This window comes from Melanostigma gelatinosum (genome assembly GCF_949748355.1).
Source record: "Melanostigma gelatinosum genome assembly, chromosome: 20".
Taxonomy (NCBI): Eukaryota; Metazoa; Chordata; class Actinopteri; order Perciformes; family Zoarcidae; genus Melanostigma; species Melanostigma gelatinosum.
This window is the reverse complement of record NC_136653.1, coordinates 16483775-16502790: the sequence shown is the minus strand read 5'-3', so window position 1 is coordinate 16502790 and position 19016 is coordinate 16483775. Positions and strand designations below refer to the sequence as shown.

Sequence of the window (19016 nt, the reverse complement as noted above, 5' to 3'; positions counted from 1 at the left end):
CTAGGTCCTCGTTTGGGGTCCCACTGACCAAATATGGTAATGTGGGCGTTGAAAGGCAAAACCAGCGCTCAGCATCTTATTCTACTGTCGTTCTATAGAGATGCTAATTTAGATCCCGAACAAGTTTAACTCCCCGTTAGAAAACTGGATTTTAGGAGGAGTAGAGCTGCTAATATAAAAAATACAAGACAAAGTCCACACCAATCAGATTTAGAGTTTAGGAAAATCCATTGTATTGAACCATGTTTTACAGATTAGAGTCTGTAGCATTCTTCAGTTCAAATTCATGTTAATAGTTCTCATACCAATAATAAAAGCTATAACAAGCTGATCAAAATCAAAGAGGGAAAAAGACTTACAAAAATTGTACTTTCATTTTATCCAAAAATCAGACAGAACATTCCTGCCAATGCCATAATCAATGTTTCACTGTTAACAGATCACCAACATTCATTCTTATTGTGCATTATTTCTAAGGCAACATGGAGGACCAAGCGAGCGTTTAACTACTGAACCCAGTGGCTGGTGGTTGGAACTGTTGCCAGTATTTGCAGCAAGATTGGCACATTTCTGCCCTCAGAACAGCTTGGTTAAAGGCAACATGTTACACATTTAGTTTGACACACACACACACAATTGCAAACATACACACAGACCATCCTCTGACACAGAGGCTGTGATTAATCTTCCACGTCCTCCGATCGGGTGTGAGCGGTTGTTAAACCTCATAAATCAGACAGTCACTGACTAATTCAATTCATTTAAAACGCACTGTCACATCATGAAAAAAATATATAAATACACAAATGAAAGTTCCCAAATTCCAGTGTAAACATCAACCATCTCATCATTTTGGTGCGGTTGGCAGCTCCATTGTGTTTTGAGAAGAAAAGTTTCACAGAAGATTTGGGTTTTCCCCCCCACCTGAAAGTCAAAAGGACACACTACCAACTAATCTGGACTTAACTGAGATGATGCTGCAATATCAGATGCACATATATGTACATGTACCCAAATAGAAAACTCTGTATACAGTACAGTGTGTACAGAAGTGTGTAAACCACATCTTGTACAGGGTCTTAAATCAGCATATCTTTTTTTAAAGGAATAGAGCAACATTTTGGGAAATATTTCTTTGCTTTCTTGCTGTAAGTTAGACATGAAGATCGATACCACTCTAATCATCTGTACGCTAAATATGAAGCTACAGCAAGCGGCCGGTTGGCTAACCACAAAGAGCTAGGCTAGCAGTTTCCCCCCCGTTTGCAGTCGTTGTGCTAAGCTAAGCTAACCAGCTGCTGGCTGTGGCCTCACATTTAAAAAGACAAACATAAATTGGTATCGATCTTCTCAGCAAGAAAGCTAATTTCCCAACATTCCTTCAATTGGCGTAAATGAGTTCACCTGGATTGACCTGAGGAGTGTTTTGTTTGTATGGCAGGAGATCAGCTGGAGCCGAGCGGCTTGTGGAGCTCTTCTGCAGCTTCTACAACCGGCACATTGTAGTGGCGATCATCCTCGGTGACGAGGCACACGGACGGCCAGTCGTCCTTATGGTCGTCTGGGTAGTACGTGACGAACTCCTCCGTGTCGGCCTTGTACAGTCTGTAAACTTGGATGGTGCACTGCAGGGCGTAGCCCAGCAGGAACATCTCCACCTGCACAAAGCAGGGAGATAATAGCACGGTTACACTGCAACATGTTTAATCAACTGCTCAAGCACATGGCATTTATGGGAGGGGCTTCTTTATGGAAAGCTTGTACGTGAAAGCTTTAATCAAAAAGCTGAAAATAACAATTAAAATCAAGCAGCAGCTTTTCTGTCCTTAAGCGCCCCCCGGGGCTGTTTTAAAAACACAAGCTCCAACATGTTTCACAGTTACGGACTCTGATTATGAAACAGTCACACGCCCAAATGTCATGGCATCCAACTATGAAGTTGTTGTTGTATCACTGGATTCAAAAAGGGGAAGAAAATCTTAGTAGTTGGTTCCCACTAAGTGTTGTTTACCATAAATGCCCCCTAGCTACCAGGAATCTACTGTACGCAGCCAGTAAAACATCACTTAAAATGCAGTCAAGCGAGTCTGCGGTCTCTCCTACCTGCTCCAGCCCGGCGCTGAGGCCCACGTGGCTGAGGTGGTTGGAGAGGAAGGAGCGCGGGCAGTCGGATGAGTCCCGAGCGAACAGCAGCCAGCAGAAGAGCGGGACGTCTCCGCCGCCCATCATGCAGCCGTGCAGCTCCACCGCTCGGCCCAGCATCAGCAGCTTGAGCGCCTCCAGCACGCCCAGCTCCTCTTCTCCTCCATGAAACACTCGCTCGCACAGCTGCTGACGCTCCACAGCAGAGGAGCAGTCCACCGCGGCCTGCCACTGGAAACAAATCAACGGAATTAATCCACTATATTGACGAGCATTTCATCATTAAAGCCATTTATCAAGTGTAAATGCCAAACATTCGCTGGTTTAAGCCATTTGCTGCAGTGTTTTTTTCACTGTTATTGTGAAACTGGTATTTACTTAAAGACTGAAGGACTTCCACTTCCCACATTTCTTGCATAAACATTAGTGCACTATAAAAAGGAATATTTGTGGAAGCAGGACAGACAGTCTATTATGAGTGCGACTTTAAGGAATCTATAACGAAACACAGTTACCTCTCATAAAGCAAGAGGTCTGACATTTAAACACCAGAATTCCTCACAAGCTGCCAGTGGCCGACTATAAATCCTGCATGGAGCTCTCATATGGTTATAGTAAAGAGGCACTGTGGTTTTAACAGTTGGCTGAGGGTCTGCCCCTCCAAATCCGTTCGGGCATTACAAGGCTGCGTGTTTGACACCGAGACGAAGCAGTGCAGCATTTAGAAGACGGCATCCAGAAGCTCTGTGGATGAATGTCGATACCCTCAGTGTCCTCTGGTTTACTCGCTATGAGTCTTTAAAATGCCTCCTCACTGTGTGCATGTTTCTGAGTGGATGAGCAGCCGGTACCTTATTTCGGAGAAGCTCCATGTAGCCTTTTAGCTGCAGGGTGGCGTCTCCTGTCCCGTCTCCCTGCAGGCAGTCTCCAGGAAATGTCCACTGACTAAAGAGACCTTCCTGGGCCTCAAGTTGCTTCAACAGCTGTAATTAAAATGCTAAGATGAGATTTCAGCTGCGCACTGATATTAAAAACATAGACATTAGAAAAGTTAGTCTTTTGTATTTTTGTTTTGTGGCTTTTCTGTGCTGCTTTAGCAGTTACTTAACTAAAAACAGAGACAGCGTATTCAAGTCATAGAGCTAGCGAGCTGACGTTAGCGGAATTAGCTGGCTACAGCTAATGAAAACAAATGAGAAGCATGGAGCTTAGCCAACAGTGAACAGCGACCCTCTTGCTAAGCGGGAGTTTGGTATTCACCATGTTCACGTCCTGCTCCTGCAGCCATGCGGGCAGCTGGGTGCTGTGGGAGAGCAGCTGGAACAGGGTGGCTCTGAGGGCACAGTAGTTATCGCCCCTCACCCTCCTCACGCTGCCAAACCTCTGGGACATCTCTCTGTAACCCTGCAGCAGCACAGCAAGTCTCTTTAAGCCGTTCACGTGAGAAAGAAAAGAAAACTAAATCTGGAACACTTCTTCCCCGCAGCCACAGCCACCGACCTTTCTAATGAGAGCACTTTTGGCAGTGTTCCCTTTCCACTCTCTCTCACTGTAAGACAGAATCTCCACCAGCGGACCCAAACTGCACCGGTCCTCCACCTTTAACACTGAGAGAGGGAGGAAATGATGAGCAAATCAAGAAAAGGACTATCGTCTATCATTTAGATGAGAAACATAACGTGTTGTGTGAAATCTCTGACGCAACCGATACGCAAGACTTTTCTCATGCACCCGAACGACGAGTTTCCCTCAAACGTTCTGCACAAATTTGTTTCAATGCGCGTTATGACAAGAGCAGGTGTGGCTCATTAAGATGCTGATTAAACAGCGTGATTATTACACCGGTGTGCATTGGACTCATTACAATACGAGGCCACTCTAAAATATGAACTTGATGACACACGTTTTGAGGGAGCGTGCCATCGGCAAGCTGACGGAAGGAATAAATTAAATGTTCAGTCCCCCACCATAAGCCATGTTCAAAGTCCTTTCCCAGAATCTGCAGCCATACTCATGTGAAATCCATAGTTCAGAATCCTAATAAAAGTCTTTTACTGCCGTTACCGTGGCCAGTGTTACGCACACCTGTGTAATAGTCGCGCTGCTTCGTCAGCGTCTTGATGCGCCACACCTGTCGGGTGGATGGATGATCTTCACAAGCGCTCACGAACACGGATTGAAACAAGAATGTAAAAGAATAAAAGTGTTTATGTTGTTGTTGTGCCGACCTGTAGTTTCTGGTTGATCGTGTTGTGATGCCGACAGCTCCTCGGCTCCTCTGTAAAGGTCTTCTTCACTAAAAAAGATAAAGAAAACAATAGTTAATATTTTCTTTATGTCAACAACTCTTATGAAACGACCAAAGCTAACAATGAACTCATCCTACTGACTGTCAAGTACGTGTGTGTCTACACAGCCTGATATGTTGTATTCTTCTGTATAGAGCTCTATTGATGCTCCTTCACTTTAATGAACATGTGCACTGATCTTTGTTTTGAGTTAATCACACACACCATCCTGCTGCTGTAAGTACTCACTAGCGCACCAAATTGGTATTAATTCGCAGCTGAAAATAGTCCCAAAGGAACGCACTGTTTATTTACTCCGGTTAACTAACGAGTGTGTAAACGTCAGAGTGAGGAGAGACGGACTCACACAATGTTGGTTCTGGTATTTTTGTGGAATTTAACATGAAATATATACGCAGAACAAAAACCTTATCTTTTAAACTCCGAATGAACTGAAAACTATCAATTACTCTTCCGAATCATGACCACAGACACCAAAATATTGACAGAATTTGGTATTTTTCTTCATGTTTTTGACTTTGTGTCATACTAGTATGCAAACAGAAATCTGATAACACGTGCACACAATCATCTCTGCGGATGATGTGTGCAAGATTGTGGTACTGAGGCCACATAGTTTTAAACCGCCTCTTCCCGTGTTGTGTCAGTTATTATTACACAATACTTCAATGTGATGTTCACATTACAAACCTGTTCCCCGTGCCTTCTTCAGCAGAGTCCTCCTCCTTTCTCCCGGGTTTCTCACCAGCGTTTACATCCGGGGACGAGCTCACTGCCGGCTGCTCCTCTTTTCCAGTTCCCTCCTGAATCTCAGCATCTTTTCCAGTCTCGGCCTCTGCCTCCTCCTTAATCTCATCCTCCTCAACTTTGGGAACATCTTCTTCTGTGTCGTGCCCTTTCACCATCATTTCCTCTTCAACTTCCTGTTTGGTGTTCTCCAAGGAAGTGACCTCCTTTGACCTCGTAGTTGAACTCTCAACATCTGGCTCTGCATCCTGATCAGACTTTGAGCTGGAGAGAGAGAGAGAGAGCGAGAGAACACATCTTCAGTACGTTTCCTGTTTTAATTATACAACTCAAACATTTACTATTCATGTCTTAAACCCATATTATGAAAGTATTGACATTATATATTATGAAACATGCATTTAGTTATTTAAATATTGTACAAAAAAAGGATATAAGGAGGCAATAGACAATCTAACTATGAAGCAAGGAATCTCTGCCTGACATTCAATATTAATGAACCGTGTTGCTGAGGAGCTGATCTGAGCAGCCATGTTCACTGCACTGGTTCTGCTAAAACAACAAGCTGTGGTGCGTATACGCCCCTTAGTGGTCCCAGCGTGGCTCTCAAACAACACAGCTGGTGTTCAGTTACTGTAAACAAGCGTGGTGTCACTGAACCCGCTGACCTCTCGCTGGCGTCTGCCGGCGCTGCGGTCTCTGGCTCCCTGACACAGGTGGCGGAGTCTCGTTCCTCGCCGCTGTGGTCGAGTCCCGTGGGCTCCGATCCAGGAGGAGAGTCGCAGACCTCGTGGGTTTTTAGGACTTCAGGACCGCCCTCCATGCTCACGGAAGAACTGCCGTCGTCTGAATCCTCCGTCACAGCACTAGACACAGAAAGATATTAATTACTGCGGGCTTCTTTTTCAAAATCACAATATATATTTTTAACTGTATTTTAAGGAACTATCAAGTTGGAATTTCTGTTTCTGTAATGTTTGACAGATCAATGAACTTTAACACATAGCTCATTGATTTTCTGATGGCAGTGACCGTAGACACGACTGGGCGACACATAAAATACAAATGAATAAAAAGACCTCCTCCTAGTATAAACATACTCCATGGTGTCTTTTGAGGGATGAAAAATCTCATTCTAGGTCGTCTAGTTCAAGTTGTGACCAGCCCAACAAAAGAGTAATTACTCCTTCTCTCATTTGTTTCATCTGAATATCTTTAAGTGAACTAAAGAGGCAAAAATCATCAAAGTATTCTCACGAAATGTTTTTCCTGCTTTCCTTTAATCGTGCATTGAACACTTCATATTGACTTGCTAATAAATCACCATGGATGGATTGCTCAGCCTGAACGTCACATATTCCAGCTCAACCTCGTGACACGTTTTTGTTTAACCGACATCCACAACAGCAGCAGAAACGTCTCAGCTTCTCCTGTCATGTGACTCACCAGCTCGGAGACTCTTCGTCGTTCTCCAGACCGGACGACGTCTGACCAGCTGCTGCAGAGGGCTGAGGGTTCGGCACAGATATCACCTCATTGTTGTGAGAAACCTCCCCCGACGGCTCAGCGACACTGTTTTCAGTAGTGACTTTGGATTCTTCTTCTTCATCATCATCATCAGTAGTATTGTCCACTGTAATGAGCTCTCTTGTTGTGTTCGTCTCAGCAGGGTTTTCAGGGCAAACGGCCTCCAATGTTGGTGAGCTGCTGTCAGGGATTTTGTCCTCCTCTGAGGCTGGATTTTCTTCTTCTGTTGCTGCATTTGTTGCAGTAACAACCTCCCAATCAGCCGTGGCGTGCAGAGGGTTTAAAGTGCATTGCATGAATTCAGCTTGTCCAACGTCTGCTGGACGGTCCTTCATATCTTCATCTTGTACTCCGGCGTTTTCTTTGAGTTCAGACCCTTTGCTGGGAGACGGCGCTGCCGTTTGCATGACCTCCTTCTGCAAGGGTCCGTTCTCACGAGTGTTATTGGGCTCCGTCTCTGCAACCTCGGGACTCTGCTTCACCTGCACAGCCTGTTCCACCTTTATATCGGCCTCATCGGGCAGTTTTCTAGATGATAAAACAGAGGATGAGCAATGTCATATCATAAAACATCAAAAACATCCTTCAAGCTTTGATATTCTGAGTAAAAAGTTGTTTCAAGATTATTTCTTTAATGTAGGTGGGGAGGATGTGGGAAATGTATCATCAAATTTCCATAGTATCTCTGTACCAACCACTAGTGTGCAATGACAAAAACCCCCACCACCCCAAAAAAAACCCCATAAAGACCTCTGGAAGTCCCCATTTCCTATTCTCAGCACTCCGTATGTCCTATATTGGGTCACATAACACAGGGGGAAAACCTAAATGTGAAGTTTGCACCCATGTCACCAGATCATGTAGTGACAGAAGTAGTGATAATGTAAAATAATGAAGCTGGAGATCCCAACTGTAGCTGCAACGGTTATCTCACCTTGAGTCTTCATCTCCTCCAGGGCCACAGGTGCCCCCCACAATGGATCCCCCTGTGGGCACCATGGCCTTCGAGTCATCCTTCAGCAAAACACTTCTTTCCTCCGCACTTCCACAGGGACTCTCAGGGGGACAGCAAATGTTCCCCATCTGCTCGCTCCCTCTGCTTGGGGAGATCAGACAAGTTATAGTCTCAACTGCTCCAGTCCACCCCCTCCAAAAAAACCAAAAAAAAACACAAGCAACCTGATGAGTCGCTGAAGCCTGAAGATTTCAGGGGTCCATGATGAGGAGAGTCAAGCCGCTGCTAGAGCCAAGAAGAAGCTATGTTTATATCTTGTTATAGAGACGATAATGAAGAATAAAAACACTCCTCACTGTGTGATAGAACAGGTGTTACAATCAATGATGTCACCCAGTCTATAACCTGTCCTGATGTTTAGCTGGAGCCCATTGTTATCAATCATATACTGTATTATGACAGATGTGCTATGTGGTCACATGCACTTGGTTCACATCTGTCAAACGTTCTAATCTAAATACTAAACTAATAAAACATAATACACTATTTTTGGAGAGGCATTACAGCTGACTTTGGTGCAACACCTGATACGTGTTTACAGTATAAATGTACAGTAACATTAGCTTAAATCGTAGCTACACCCCATTCTTAACGTTAACGCAACACAGGGAAGTAACGACAATGACAGATGAATACAACCGTCACTCCCATTTTAACGACAAAAACAAACGTACCTCGATCGAGTTTATTTAAGGGCGAACTCCGCAAGTTCGCAACAACGTATGTAGCTCCGATTTTCTGATTCACTTTCAGTTAGCTGGAAAAACAAGCTTAAGTTAGCTAACCAGCTAGCTGAGGTTTAAACTTAAAATATACAACACGCGCTACCAAATACTAAAATACCGATCGTCGCCCGTGAGAATCGCTGCTGCCACGCTAGTTACCTTCTATAGTGACTAAACAGTTACCATTTAACGCGCCACATTTCACAAATAGCGGGTATTTACTGTGTTTTAAGCGGAACATCTGTCGCTACGGACCCCTAGCATAGCCGGAGCAGCAGGTCACAGCTCGGTCCGAGCACGTGACGTCATACTCATGTGCGCCAAAAGGGGTTTTGCTGCGTCCAAGTGCTGCTCGGAAACATCACGACTTCATGTTAAACCTGGTGTTTGTTTTTTTACACAATCAAAACATTAATGCGGAAACAGTTTAGTGGATTGATTTGGTTGGTGAAAAGGTCATTGACGACAATTTGATTATACAAAAAAATGTAAATGTTTAAAGGAAACAGGCAAGGACGGGGTTTTTGTCCTGTTTTGTCATATTTATTTTATATTTGGTGATAAAATAGCTTGCTTTACGGTAGCCTATGTGTACAGTACAACAATAACTTGTTTCCATTGTTATTACCAAATAATGTAATTGTGGTGGTACTGATTTAAGCGGATCGGGAAGAAACTGAGAACCAGTTAACAAAACTCATAATACAAAAATAATTACTTGGAGTACAAACCTCTCAAATGCCTTCACAATGAAAAAAAAAAATCATATTTAATCATTATAAAATGCCTCGTCGATAAGAAATGTGTAAAAAAGGGTTTTAATGAAAATATACCAATAGACAAAAAAACAGTAAGTACAAACTCTTGCACGTATATCACGGACACCTTATGCAGCAGGTAACAAAGTGGAAATGTGTTCTTTAATATTTTCCCAAACTAGGATTCAGACACAACCAGCACAGCAAGAGACAGCAAAGAAGTCTCAACAGAGCCTGTAGACCAGAGTTTCTGGACTGATCTGCTAGAATGAGGTCTGCATTAATTCTCCGGTTGTTTCCATCGTAAACATCTAAAGCTTTAAATACACACTAAACGAACATAAATCAAACTCACCGCGTGTTGCGTTGAGTTCTTGAATGAAACATGTTTGTTTTCTCTCATGTCTGCACGGCGGACAGAGAATCCGAAACCAGAGTAAATCGTCGATGAATTGAAGTGAATAGAAGCCAGATTTTACTAAAGCAAAACTATATCATGATTCCATTTACAAACCTTCGCACAGCTCGTGCAGTATCATCCGCAGGTTGTCCATGCAGGTGTATGCTCAGAACTTCCCGAAAGACGATGCGTTTTGGCCAAACATCATTCCTGGTTTAAAACACTTCCGCAAGGTGTCAAACTTGCGCACGTGCGCTGCGAGTCCGCGCATGAGACGACAGTGGAGGACGTGTTTTAATACACTGTTCGTGCCAATACCTGTACTACCAGAACATATGGTATGTCATACTTCCTCTTAACATGGCTGCACTTTTTGGCATATTAAATCTTGTTCTGGCATACTAAATAGTCTGGTAGTAAGTGGGTTTGCTTGTTAGATTCTGCCAACCTGATCTGATAATATCAAATATGAATATAAGTCTACCTCGTGGCTTTATGACTGTTTTTTTGTATATTAATTTAAAGGACACATTTAGCAAAGGGCCAACACATTTCCTAGATATTAGAACAAATGAATGGCAGTCCTACATTACAAAATAGGTAATATGAACATGTTTTGTTGTGAGAACAGAAATGCAGTGGATGATAGCAAGTCCATTTTTATTTTCAAACATTCTTCTTCCATGTTATACAAATTATGAATGCTAAATTATATCTTACATTATATACATCAAAAGCACTTCATTGCTGTGTGTAAAGAGCTCACAGTAAAACCTGTTTTGTTTCATAGTTCATGTGCTCATCCGAGTGTTGTTGGGATTTCGATCTTCAGTCTCTACACGTCCTTCAGCTCCTGTATGTGACCGATCAGCTCCTGTGGCAGTTCGAGCTCTGACACCAGATCCAAGCAGCGCTTCAGGAGGAGGTTCAGGCTTTCACTTGAGCCGGCGGAGCAGTCGGTGGACCCGGAACGGAGCTTTTGCTGCCGGTGAGGAGCAGCAGGGTCCATTTCTTCTCCCTTCTTGCAGCAGTCCACTTCTTTACATCCCTCTCCTCCACAGCCTGACTCTGCCTGCTGCACCTCCAGATCCTCCATGCTCTCAGAGACGGAGCTCACACTGGGAGGAGGATTCTCCAGAGCCGCCCTGATGCCCTCCATGATTGTGTCTTCATGCTGCGATACGCTGCGCAGGAGGTCGGTCACAGAGGCCGGGAGGGGGCTTTCCGGACGCTGGATCTGGCACCAGCACCATATAGCACTGTGACGTGAGACACAAAAGGGCAACAGTGTGGACACAGTGAGACAATGGCACAGAGAAGTGACTGGGACAGAAATCAGCTGGACACAAAAGAGTCTTCAATAACGACCAGAAAGAGAGAGAGAGAGGATCATGATGCTTCTGTGCACAAAAAAGGACTGAAAGAGTTTTTAAACATGAATTTTTATTAAAAGAATGAGTAAAAAATGAGAGAAAGGAAACTACTACTACAATAAAATCCTGCAGCATAACTTTAAATATCTAAAAAGTAACAACTCATATACAACAAACAATATATACCGGTCCTATTGACACAGTTTTCAATTCTGCTCATAAAACAGCAGTTCAACAACAATGTGTCTGTCTTTAGTGGCAACAGCAGGACATGTTTCTAATGAGTCTATAAATATTATGATTTGAGATATTGTTTGGGATTTAGCTTATTGAAAATTGAAATTGTGTGACATTGTTTAATATAGTTTCCTGAATTTACTGCACTGTCCTTGTTAAATATGGAGCTGTATCAAACCACAATACTTCCATTTATGGATCATGTCTCAGACTTTTATTATCATATTGGGATTGCACAGTTGTATCCACTGTTCTAACTCAACCTGTATCTGAATATATATCACATTTATGGGCTAAATGATGGATTACCTCACAATTCCTTTGAGCCGACCCACCGCTACAGTCTGAGCTGCTCCTTCCCTGAAGCCGCGGTTAAACCCGGCCTGAAGAGAGGCCTCCTCTCCGGCTTCAACTCCGTTTACATACCCGTCCTGTCCACAGCATCAGTCGGGGAAAAGCATCACGTTAACCCGCTGAACTTACCACCTCTGTCGCACGAACTAACAACGCTACATTGTCTTTACCTTGACTCGCTTCTTCATGTTGGATGTCCACTCTTTGCTCTGCAGCGTGAGGTCGTCCGCGTTCTCGTCGAAAACATCTTCGCTGTAAGAAACAGTTTTAACCCAAGACATCGTGAGATTAAAGTAAAAACCTAATGTACCTCACGCAACAGTGCAAGGCAACACACGGGTTTGTTGCCTCAGCAGTAACTTCTGGCTGAAGTACGTCATCATCCTGCGCCTGAAAGAGAAAATCCACCTGAAAACGGAATTTGTTTGCACGACATAAAAAAGCGAAAGTTAATATTTGTTTTAAACTGCATAAGAAAGTAAAAATCTGTCGATCAACAGAATTCCTCATAATGGCAAAATATTATATCATAAAAGTAAAATTTATGAAAACCCCACCTATTTTATTGCTTTTTACAATGATTTTTTTTTATAATGAATTTTGTATGTATATATATATATACATATATATATATATATATATATATATACAATAACATTTGATTCAAATAGATTATTTATTTACTTGATTATTTATTTATTTGTTTATTTTTATTATTAACATTTCTTTGCACTTTAATTTATTTCTTCATTAATTGCTATTGTTTCATTGTATATAATACTTTTGTTTTAGTATTTTGTTATTCTATTGAGTTTTATTGTTGTTCAATAAATGAGGAAAAAAGTTAATAACGTTTTTTGAGTGGAAACTTCATGACATTCACAAATGGATCTCTTTGAAGCTTGACAATATTAATTTGACTGCTATGGGACTCAGGTAGAAACAAACATGGCTGAATTGATGGAATGTAAATTTAATGTTTGTTTAGTTTTTGTAACTGAGGCAAAGATGTTTTATTTTAGGGTGTAGTTTTCCTTTAACGCGCACTTCTTCTGTGGTGAAACCGTGGCCATCTATCGATATTACATATCAGATAATAGTACGTATTAATCCTGCAGGGGGCGCTAGTGCCTCGATGTAAAACTGGTCTCCACAGAAAACTGAGAGGACTTAACATGGATCATATTTTCCTGATTATGTCTCCTTTCATATTTTGTATCTGTCTTACAGTTTATCACCCTAAAAGCATTGTGACTGATTTACTGATTTTATTGCCTGTTGCTGATTTTCATAAAATAAAGACACAAACAATGAATACACTAAAACACACATTATTTTAATTTCAGGCTCCATCTCTTAAGATAATTATTTTCTGTAGGAAAGTCACGATGTCAAGAAAAGTTTAAACAAGTTGGAAAATGTATAATTGCTGTTGAAAACAGTGGAACCATGTATCGGCTATGTAGGTATGTTTTTATGTTTTAGATAAATTGTAGGACTGAATTTGGGCTCTGACAATTGCCCTAAAATGTCCAAAATGAATAATTATTTCATTGTAAATTGACAATTTGCACCTGAAACATATTCATTTGCATTTAGTCAAATCAAATCAGGAATTCATTTAGGCTGTTTGACTTATAAGTAGGTAACATTTAACTCAATGTTTCTTTATCTGTATACATCAGCTGATAAGCAAAACATCTGATTTAACATTACTGACTTCTTCTTCTTCTTCCATGAAACACTTAGTGCAGCCCGAATGCTCCGGCTGTTCAAATCACTGTCCAGTGCATCTTCACAGCTTCCTGTTTAAGTTTTCAAACAAAATGTCATCCGTCATGACAAACACCTTATTCGCTCATCAATAATGCATCTCACCTCCCCGTTTTTCCCCCCTCACTGTTGAGCAGAGAGATGTTTTATTTTCAGATTTTCTCATTCTTTATGCTTTATGGAAAACACAGGAGAGAGCGGACACGTGCCTTTTAGCTTGCTGGAAGACATTTGCAGCTGCCGGACAACAATGGCCTTGAGAATACTCGAGGCCACGGAGGAGTTGTCTCCTGCTCTGGAAATGGAGGCCTCATTCACAGCAGCAGCCACACCTCCCCCCCCCCCCCCCCCCCCCCTCGCTCAAAGAGTCAAAACAACAAAACCGGGGCAATCACCTGACACATTTCCATCCAATTTCCACTGCAGAATGTGTTCATTTTCAGGCTAATGGCATGTCATTTTGCTGGAGCCTTTGGTCAAGAATTAATCCTGGAATCAAAACAGATTTTCCGGGGAGCAATCTTCCATCAAGTATTGATTTTTTTACACTCACGGAGCCTGTAGTCCCTAATTTAACCGGACAGCCAGCAGCACAATGGACTGGGAGCACCTTGGCATCTCACAGGGGAGCTCTCCTCCTCCTCCTCCTCCTCCTCCTCCTCCTCCTCCTCTTCTCCATGAAGTGAAAGAGAGGTTGAGAAGGAGAAGAAAAGAAAAAAGGACTCCCTGATGTATAAAAACAAAGAGCATTGCTTACAGAAAACACAGAGATAAAGCTTCCGTCTCTGTTTTACCTCTAATTATCTTTTCTAGTGCGGTGCAACTTGGCCAGGTGAGGCTGAGAGGGGAGAGGGGCAGAGTGTTCTGGGGCCATCAGCTATCATTATGTGCCTGTGTTTGAGTGATTCTCATCTGTGATTTCCCCCGGCCATTTTCCACAGATGCACGAAGAGGGGTTTCATCATGGCCCCATAAAAAGGGCCCAAAGTGTCCGTACAGAGCCTCACTAATAAGAAAGCAAAGATGTGTCCGACCATGTCACTCCTCTCTCATCCATATCCGCTCTCTCCATGCCTTCAGAGATGCAATCATTCTCTCCCCCCCCCATCTCTCTTGTGCTTTTCTCCGCGTGCTGTAAGTACACTATACTGTAGGTACAGAGGTCAGCGGGATGAGAGGATGATGGAGGGCAGGGCCGGCTATTTTCCTCCAGCTCTTAAAGCTGCGATGACCCATGAGCAGGCGAGTTGCACTTTGCCAAAGGGTTTTCCATGCACCGCTTACAAACTACCTGTCAAGAGGGGAAACTATTTCAGCTTTCATCCGCCGCATTTCAACTCATAATCGTCCATTTTCAGTCAAACTGTGGTGCGATGCTTCTTTTTGATGTTTTAGACCAAGTAGCGCATTATTTATACGACGCACCTCTGAGTGCAAACGTCATTCATGGTCATTTCGCATCTTTTTCTGTAGTATTTTGCAGGTTTACTTTAACTCGCTGTTCAGAAGCTTCTTGTCACAAGAAGATATACAACAAGCATCTAAAGTGCACAATACGAAAACGATACTTAACTACCTACCCGTCTACCTACCTACATGTCTAGATACCTGCATGTCTACTTACCTGTATATCTACATACCTGTCTACTTACATGTCTAGATACCTGCATGTCTACTTACCTGTATATCTACATACCTGTCTACTTCCATGTCTAGATACCTGTCTGTCTACTTACCTGTCTATCCACCTGCCTTGTACCATTTGTTCAAACGCACTCATTCATCCTCATTGTGATCACCAACAGTAGCTTCAATTTCATTAATCAGTTTACCAAATATAAGAAAAAAAATCTAAATCTGCAACAACTGTCAAATAAATGCAGAGCATAATAAGAACTTGAGAGCTTGAGTTTTGCAGCCCTGTGTGTGCAGGAGGCAGGTGGAAAGCAGGTGTGCAACAGCAGCATGTCTCACCTGTGTGTTTCTAAGACCTTTGCAGAGAAACAAGATCCCTGCACAGAAACACGAAGCAGAGTTTAAGGCGGTGGGAAAACACCGACATCACAGCCTAAAGACATGCATTCAAAAAACTGAGATGCTAGAAAGTTAAATGGAGTATGAGTCGATGCAATCAGCTGCTCAAGTCAGACAGGTGTCTCTGTAAAGACCCGGGCTATTAACTCCTCCACCTGCAAATACCTCACAGTGTGTCAATGCTAATAACGCTGAAAAAAAAACCCCAAACATAAACACAAGAACATCAGTGAAAGCAAAAGGGATCATATGCATGGAAAGGCCCGATTGCATGTGAGGATTGGTAATTGCACCCCCAGAGGCATCTGGGTGTGCAGAGCAGCAAAGTGGGGAGACGCCTGAGCAGCTCGGGCTTCACAGTCAGTGTACCAACATCTCAACCTTGAGGAAGAAGTGAAAAGAAGAAGGCGGAGGAGCGGGAGGGCGAGGGATACGCCGACAGTTCATTTACCCAGAACATCAGCCCGCCGCTCATTGTCTGAAAGATAAGGGAAGTGAATGCTTCATGGCTGACGGAAAACAAAGGCAGCAATTTAAAACCATCTGCATCCAACACATGCACTCTCTCCCTCCACCTCTCTGTTTCTGTGTCCTGACTCATATTGAAACATAATCCATTTGGAGCGCCGACATGTCATACTCTTTCTGTCCGGCCTCCCTCTCCCCCCGCTCAGGACTATTTCTGCTGGTTGCAGGCTGAACGGGAATGTTTCATTGCAACAAGTCAGACTGCAGTCTTCCCTTTGATTCTGTTAAGAAATAATTTGTATATTCTGTATATAGAAAGAGAGAGAAGGAGGGACACGGCGAAAAGGACTTTAAGTCCTTCTAAAGGAGACCTCAGCTGTCCTTTTAAGGTTCAGAAAATAACAATAAACCACAAGATTCAGGGGTTGAAATACTTCTCTACTCGATAACTGTCTTTACTAGAAACATCAGACACAACAAAGTCCCAGGTGTGAATCCTCAAACATCCGTCTCCTGCTCTATGATCTCTGGCAAGTTAAGAAAAGGAGAAAATGCAGTTTTGATGGTGATGATGCATTTGTCCCTTTGTGAAGCATACATCCTGACACATTAACGAATTACACTTTATTACTTTACTGCAAATTCATCTATCGCACAACATAAAAAAAGATAAAGTTGTGTTGACAATAAAGGCCCAAGTTCGTAGTGAGGCCTCAAACTGCAAATGTAGTTTTAATACCTTTCATTTCAAACATTCGTAACTCAGACTTTTCACCAAGTCACTGAGCACATGAGGAGAAGAGCGTCATATAAAATGTAAATGTCAACATGTTCAGAGATTCAGACCTGGCAGTGGTGGGATCTTCACAATCTTCTCTGAGACAAACTTATGATTTTAGGATTTATAAATAAAATTGACTTTAGTGAATTAACATCAAACCAGTTCGAAACATGGATTTTAAACTGTAGATGGATCATGTTGGATGAGCAGTGGGAATGAAAAATATTTCAGACAATAAGACATCTTGACAGTGTTTAAGCTGAGTGTGTCATTAGGTCCTCTGATGAGATGATAACTGATTGATGCAAAGCTTGAACCTGGACATTTACTTCTATCATTCTGCACCAGGGTTCCTTTAAGCTGAGCTGCTACCTTCATCCAAAAGCAACGACTGTGCCGCTGCTGCAGACGCAGAACAGAAAGTAAACTTTCACCAGCTGCAGAACACAAACAGTTTGAGAACACAGATGTGGGTCAGGAGCTGCATCTGCACAATTACATTGTTAATGGGAAAGAAGAAATGGCACGCATGGAAAACAAAAAGAACAACATCAAATAACTGACTGGAGCTGTACACCTCAGCCATCACCACTCAAAAATATATCCGGGGGGGGGGGGGGGGCTGAAAGGAAGACGAAGAAGCATCTCGAACATCAGTTTTCAGTCTAATGTTAATAATTTATGTTGTCTGTGCTTTTTATTATTTTTATTTATTTATTTACTACTTTCTTTTCAGCAGCCTGCCCGTTTTTCAAAGGCATCGTGGACAGGGGAGCCGTATCAAACTTTTGAGTTTAGTTTCAAAAGGCTTTCTCCCCGTTTATTTATACATTTCTTCTTCTTTACACTTGTCTTGCTCTTATTTTGCGAGGCAAACGCATGAAGCTTTGATGAGAAGCAAACCTGACATGTAGCCTATTCTTCTCTACTGACCCCAAGTGAATCTTAACACATAGCTAAATGTTGTTTGTAAGGCTCCTTTGGTAAGTCTGTCATTACTGTCCAACAACAAAAAGGTCAAATGTCAAATAACATCCTAACTCTGACTGTGTGTGCAGTGCAGGTGGATTTGAGAAGCACTTGACCGTGACCCCTCAGAGGGAGACGGTCAGGACAAGTTTGATGTTATTTGACGTTTTCCATCCCTGTGTTTATGTGTGGAGTTGAAAAGATGAAAAGAGGAGTCAGCGATGTTTGTGGAATATTTGTATGTTGCTGAAGCGTTTGAACTCAGCAGCAAGCTGTACCTGTGTCTATCTATTTATCTATCCATCCATCTATTTATCTGCCTGTCCGTCTCCTTAAAATGCATTTAGCCGACCTAACTGCCATAGACCCTACATAGAACTACAGTTATGATCCAATCAATAAATTAAATGATCATTTAATTAAGTTTAGAGGCACTAAATAGCATGAATTTCACTAGCGTCATAACTGAAATGGCATATGCTAATCTGCCCAGCTCGTTAGCCTTAGCAGGAGTGTAGCTGTTCTTTTCATTATTTAGTCACTGCCTCATTCAGTTATGTGGAATTATATATGTCAGGCTACCACATTTGAAATCAATAATAGATTCATCTACAACATAGTAGATTTAAATGTGATCTAAAGGCTGTTTAATTACTCCAAATCATGTGAATTCCACCAGTCATAGTTAGCTGCTACTCTGCTACACTAGTTAGCTTCAGCAGGAGTTTAGCTGTCTGTTTTTCCCATCATAAGTGAATCAAGCTAATGTGGAATAACTATACGAAGGTATTAGTTCAAATATTTAAATTTCAGATTACAGCGAGGGAAAAATCAGTACATACATTTCTAGCTTCAGTTAAGCTAGCAGTGGCTAGCCTCTCAAGCTAGTTGTCTGTCTCTCTAACATTGTTCCATGCATCGTTGTGTCATGGAAATTAAACAATTCTACGGCATAATTAAATATATATTGAAAAACAGATGTCAACAAATCTTGCATTCATTTAAAATCAAATTCGGTTTTGACCAAATATGTATTTGTTTGGCTTTAAAAAGAAATCATTCTACTGAAAACAGGACACACAATTCATGTTAAACAATTGTTTATTACTAATTATGGTACAAATCAATGTGACAGACTTGAAGCTTTTTTTTTAATTTTTGGAAATACACAAAGGGCTGCTTAACTGACCAAACAGATATTGCTCTGTAGATTAAAGTACAGCTTTCAGTCTATAAAAAAATGAAAACCAACCTCTGCAGGCTCTTCAGCTTTGGTTTCGAGTTCTTCGACTTGTTAACAAAACATCAAACCAGTTTGTTTGCGTTAGTAAAATTTCACAAAAGCGTTCAAAGGTGATTATTAACAAGTCATCCTAATTGGGTTAAGAGCAACATTACTGTAAT

At 42.0% G+C, this 19016-nt stretch overlaps 2 protein-coding genes across 5 annotated transcripts; both read right to left on the bottom strand.

Annotated features, from left to right (window-relative positions):
* Positions 1 to 266: 266 nt before the first annotated feature.
* LOC306794207 (uncharacterized protein) lies at positions 267 to 9667 on the bottom strand. 4 transcript variants are annotated; one of them, XM_079292184.1, is made up of 12 exons: positions 8415 to 8699; positions 7905 to 7965; positions 7660 to 7824; positions 6645 to 7253; positions 5867 to 6064; positions 5142 to 5462; positions 4371 to 4438; positions 3643 to 3749; positions 3403 to 3546; positions 2994 to 3125; positions 2104 to 2373; positions 267 to 1658 (listed from the first exon to the last, which is right to left on the bottom strand). In XM_079292184.1, the coding sequence occupies exons 3-12, from the start codon at positions 7806 to 7808 to the stop codon at positions 1446 to 1448; spliced, it is 2211 nt and encodes a 736-aa protein (XP_079148310.1). In that variant the 5' UTR covers positions 7809 to 7824; positions 7905 to 7965; positions 8415 to 8699; the 3' UTR covers positions 267 to 1445. The 4 variants fall into 4 exon arrangements, with proteins under 4 accessions (XP_079148310.1, XP_079148311.1, XP_079148309.1 ...); XM_079292185.1 differs by having other exon boundaries at positions 7660 to 7821; XM_079292183.1 differs by having other exon boundaries at positions 7905 to 7962.
* A 599-nt stretch (positions 9668 to 10266) lies between these two features.
* On the bottom strand, positions 10267 to 11921 carry otulina (OTU deubiquitinase with linear linkage specificity a). Its single transcript, XM_079292528.1, has 3 exons — positions 11758 to 11921; positions 11543 to 11664; positions 10267 to 10882 (listed from the first exon to the last, which is right to left on the bottom strand). The coding sequence occupies exons 1-3, from the start codon at positions 11866 to 11868 to the stop codon at positions 10459 to 10461; spliced, it is 657 nt and encodes a 218-aa protein (XP_079148654.1). The 5' UTR covers positions 11869 to 11921; the 3' UTR covers positions 10267 to 10458.
* Between the last annotated feature and the right edge of the window lie 7095 nt (positions 11922 to 19016).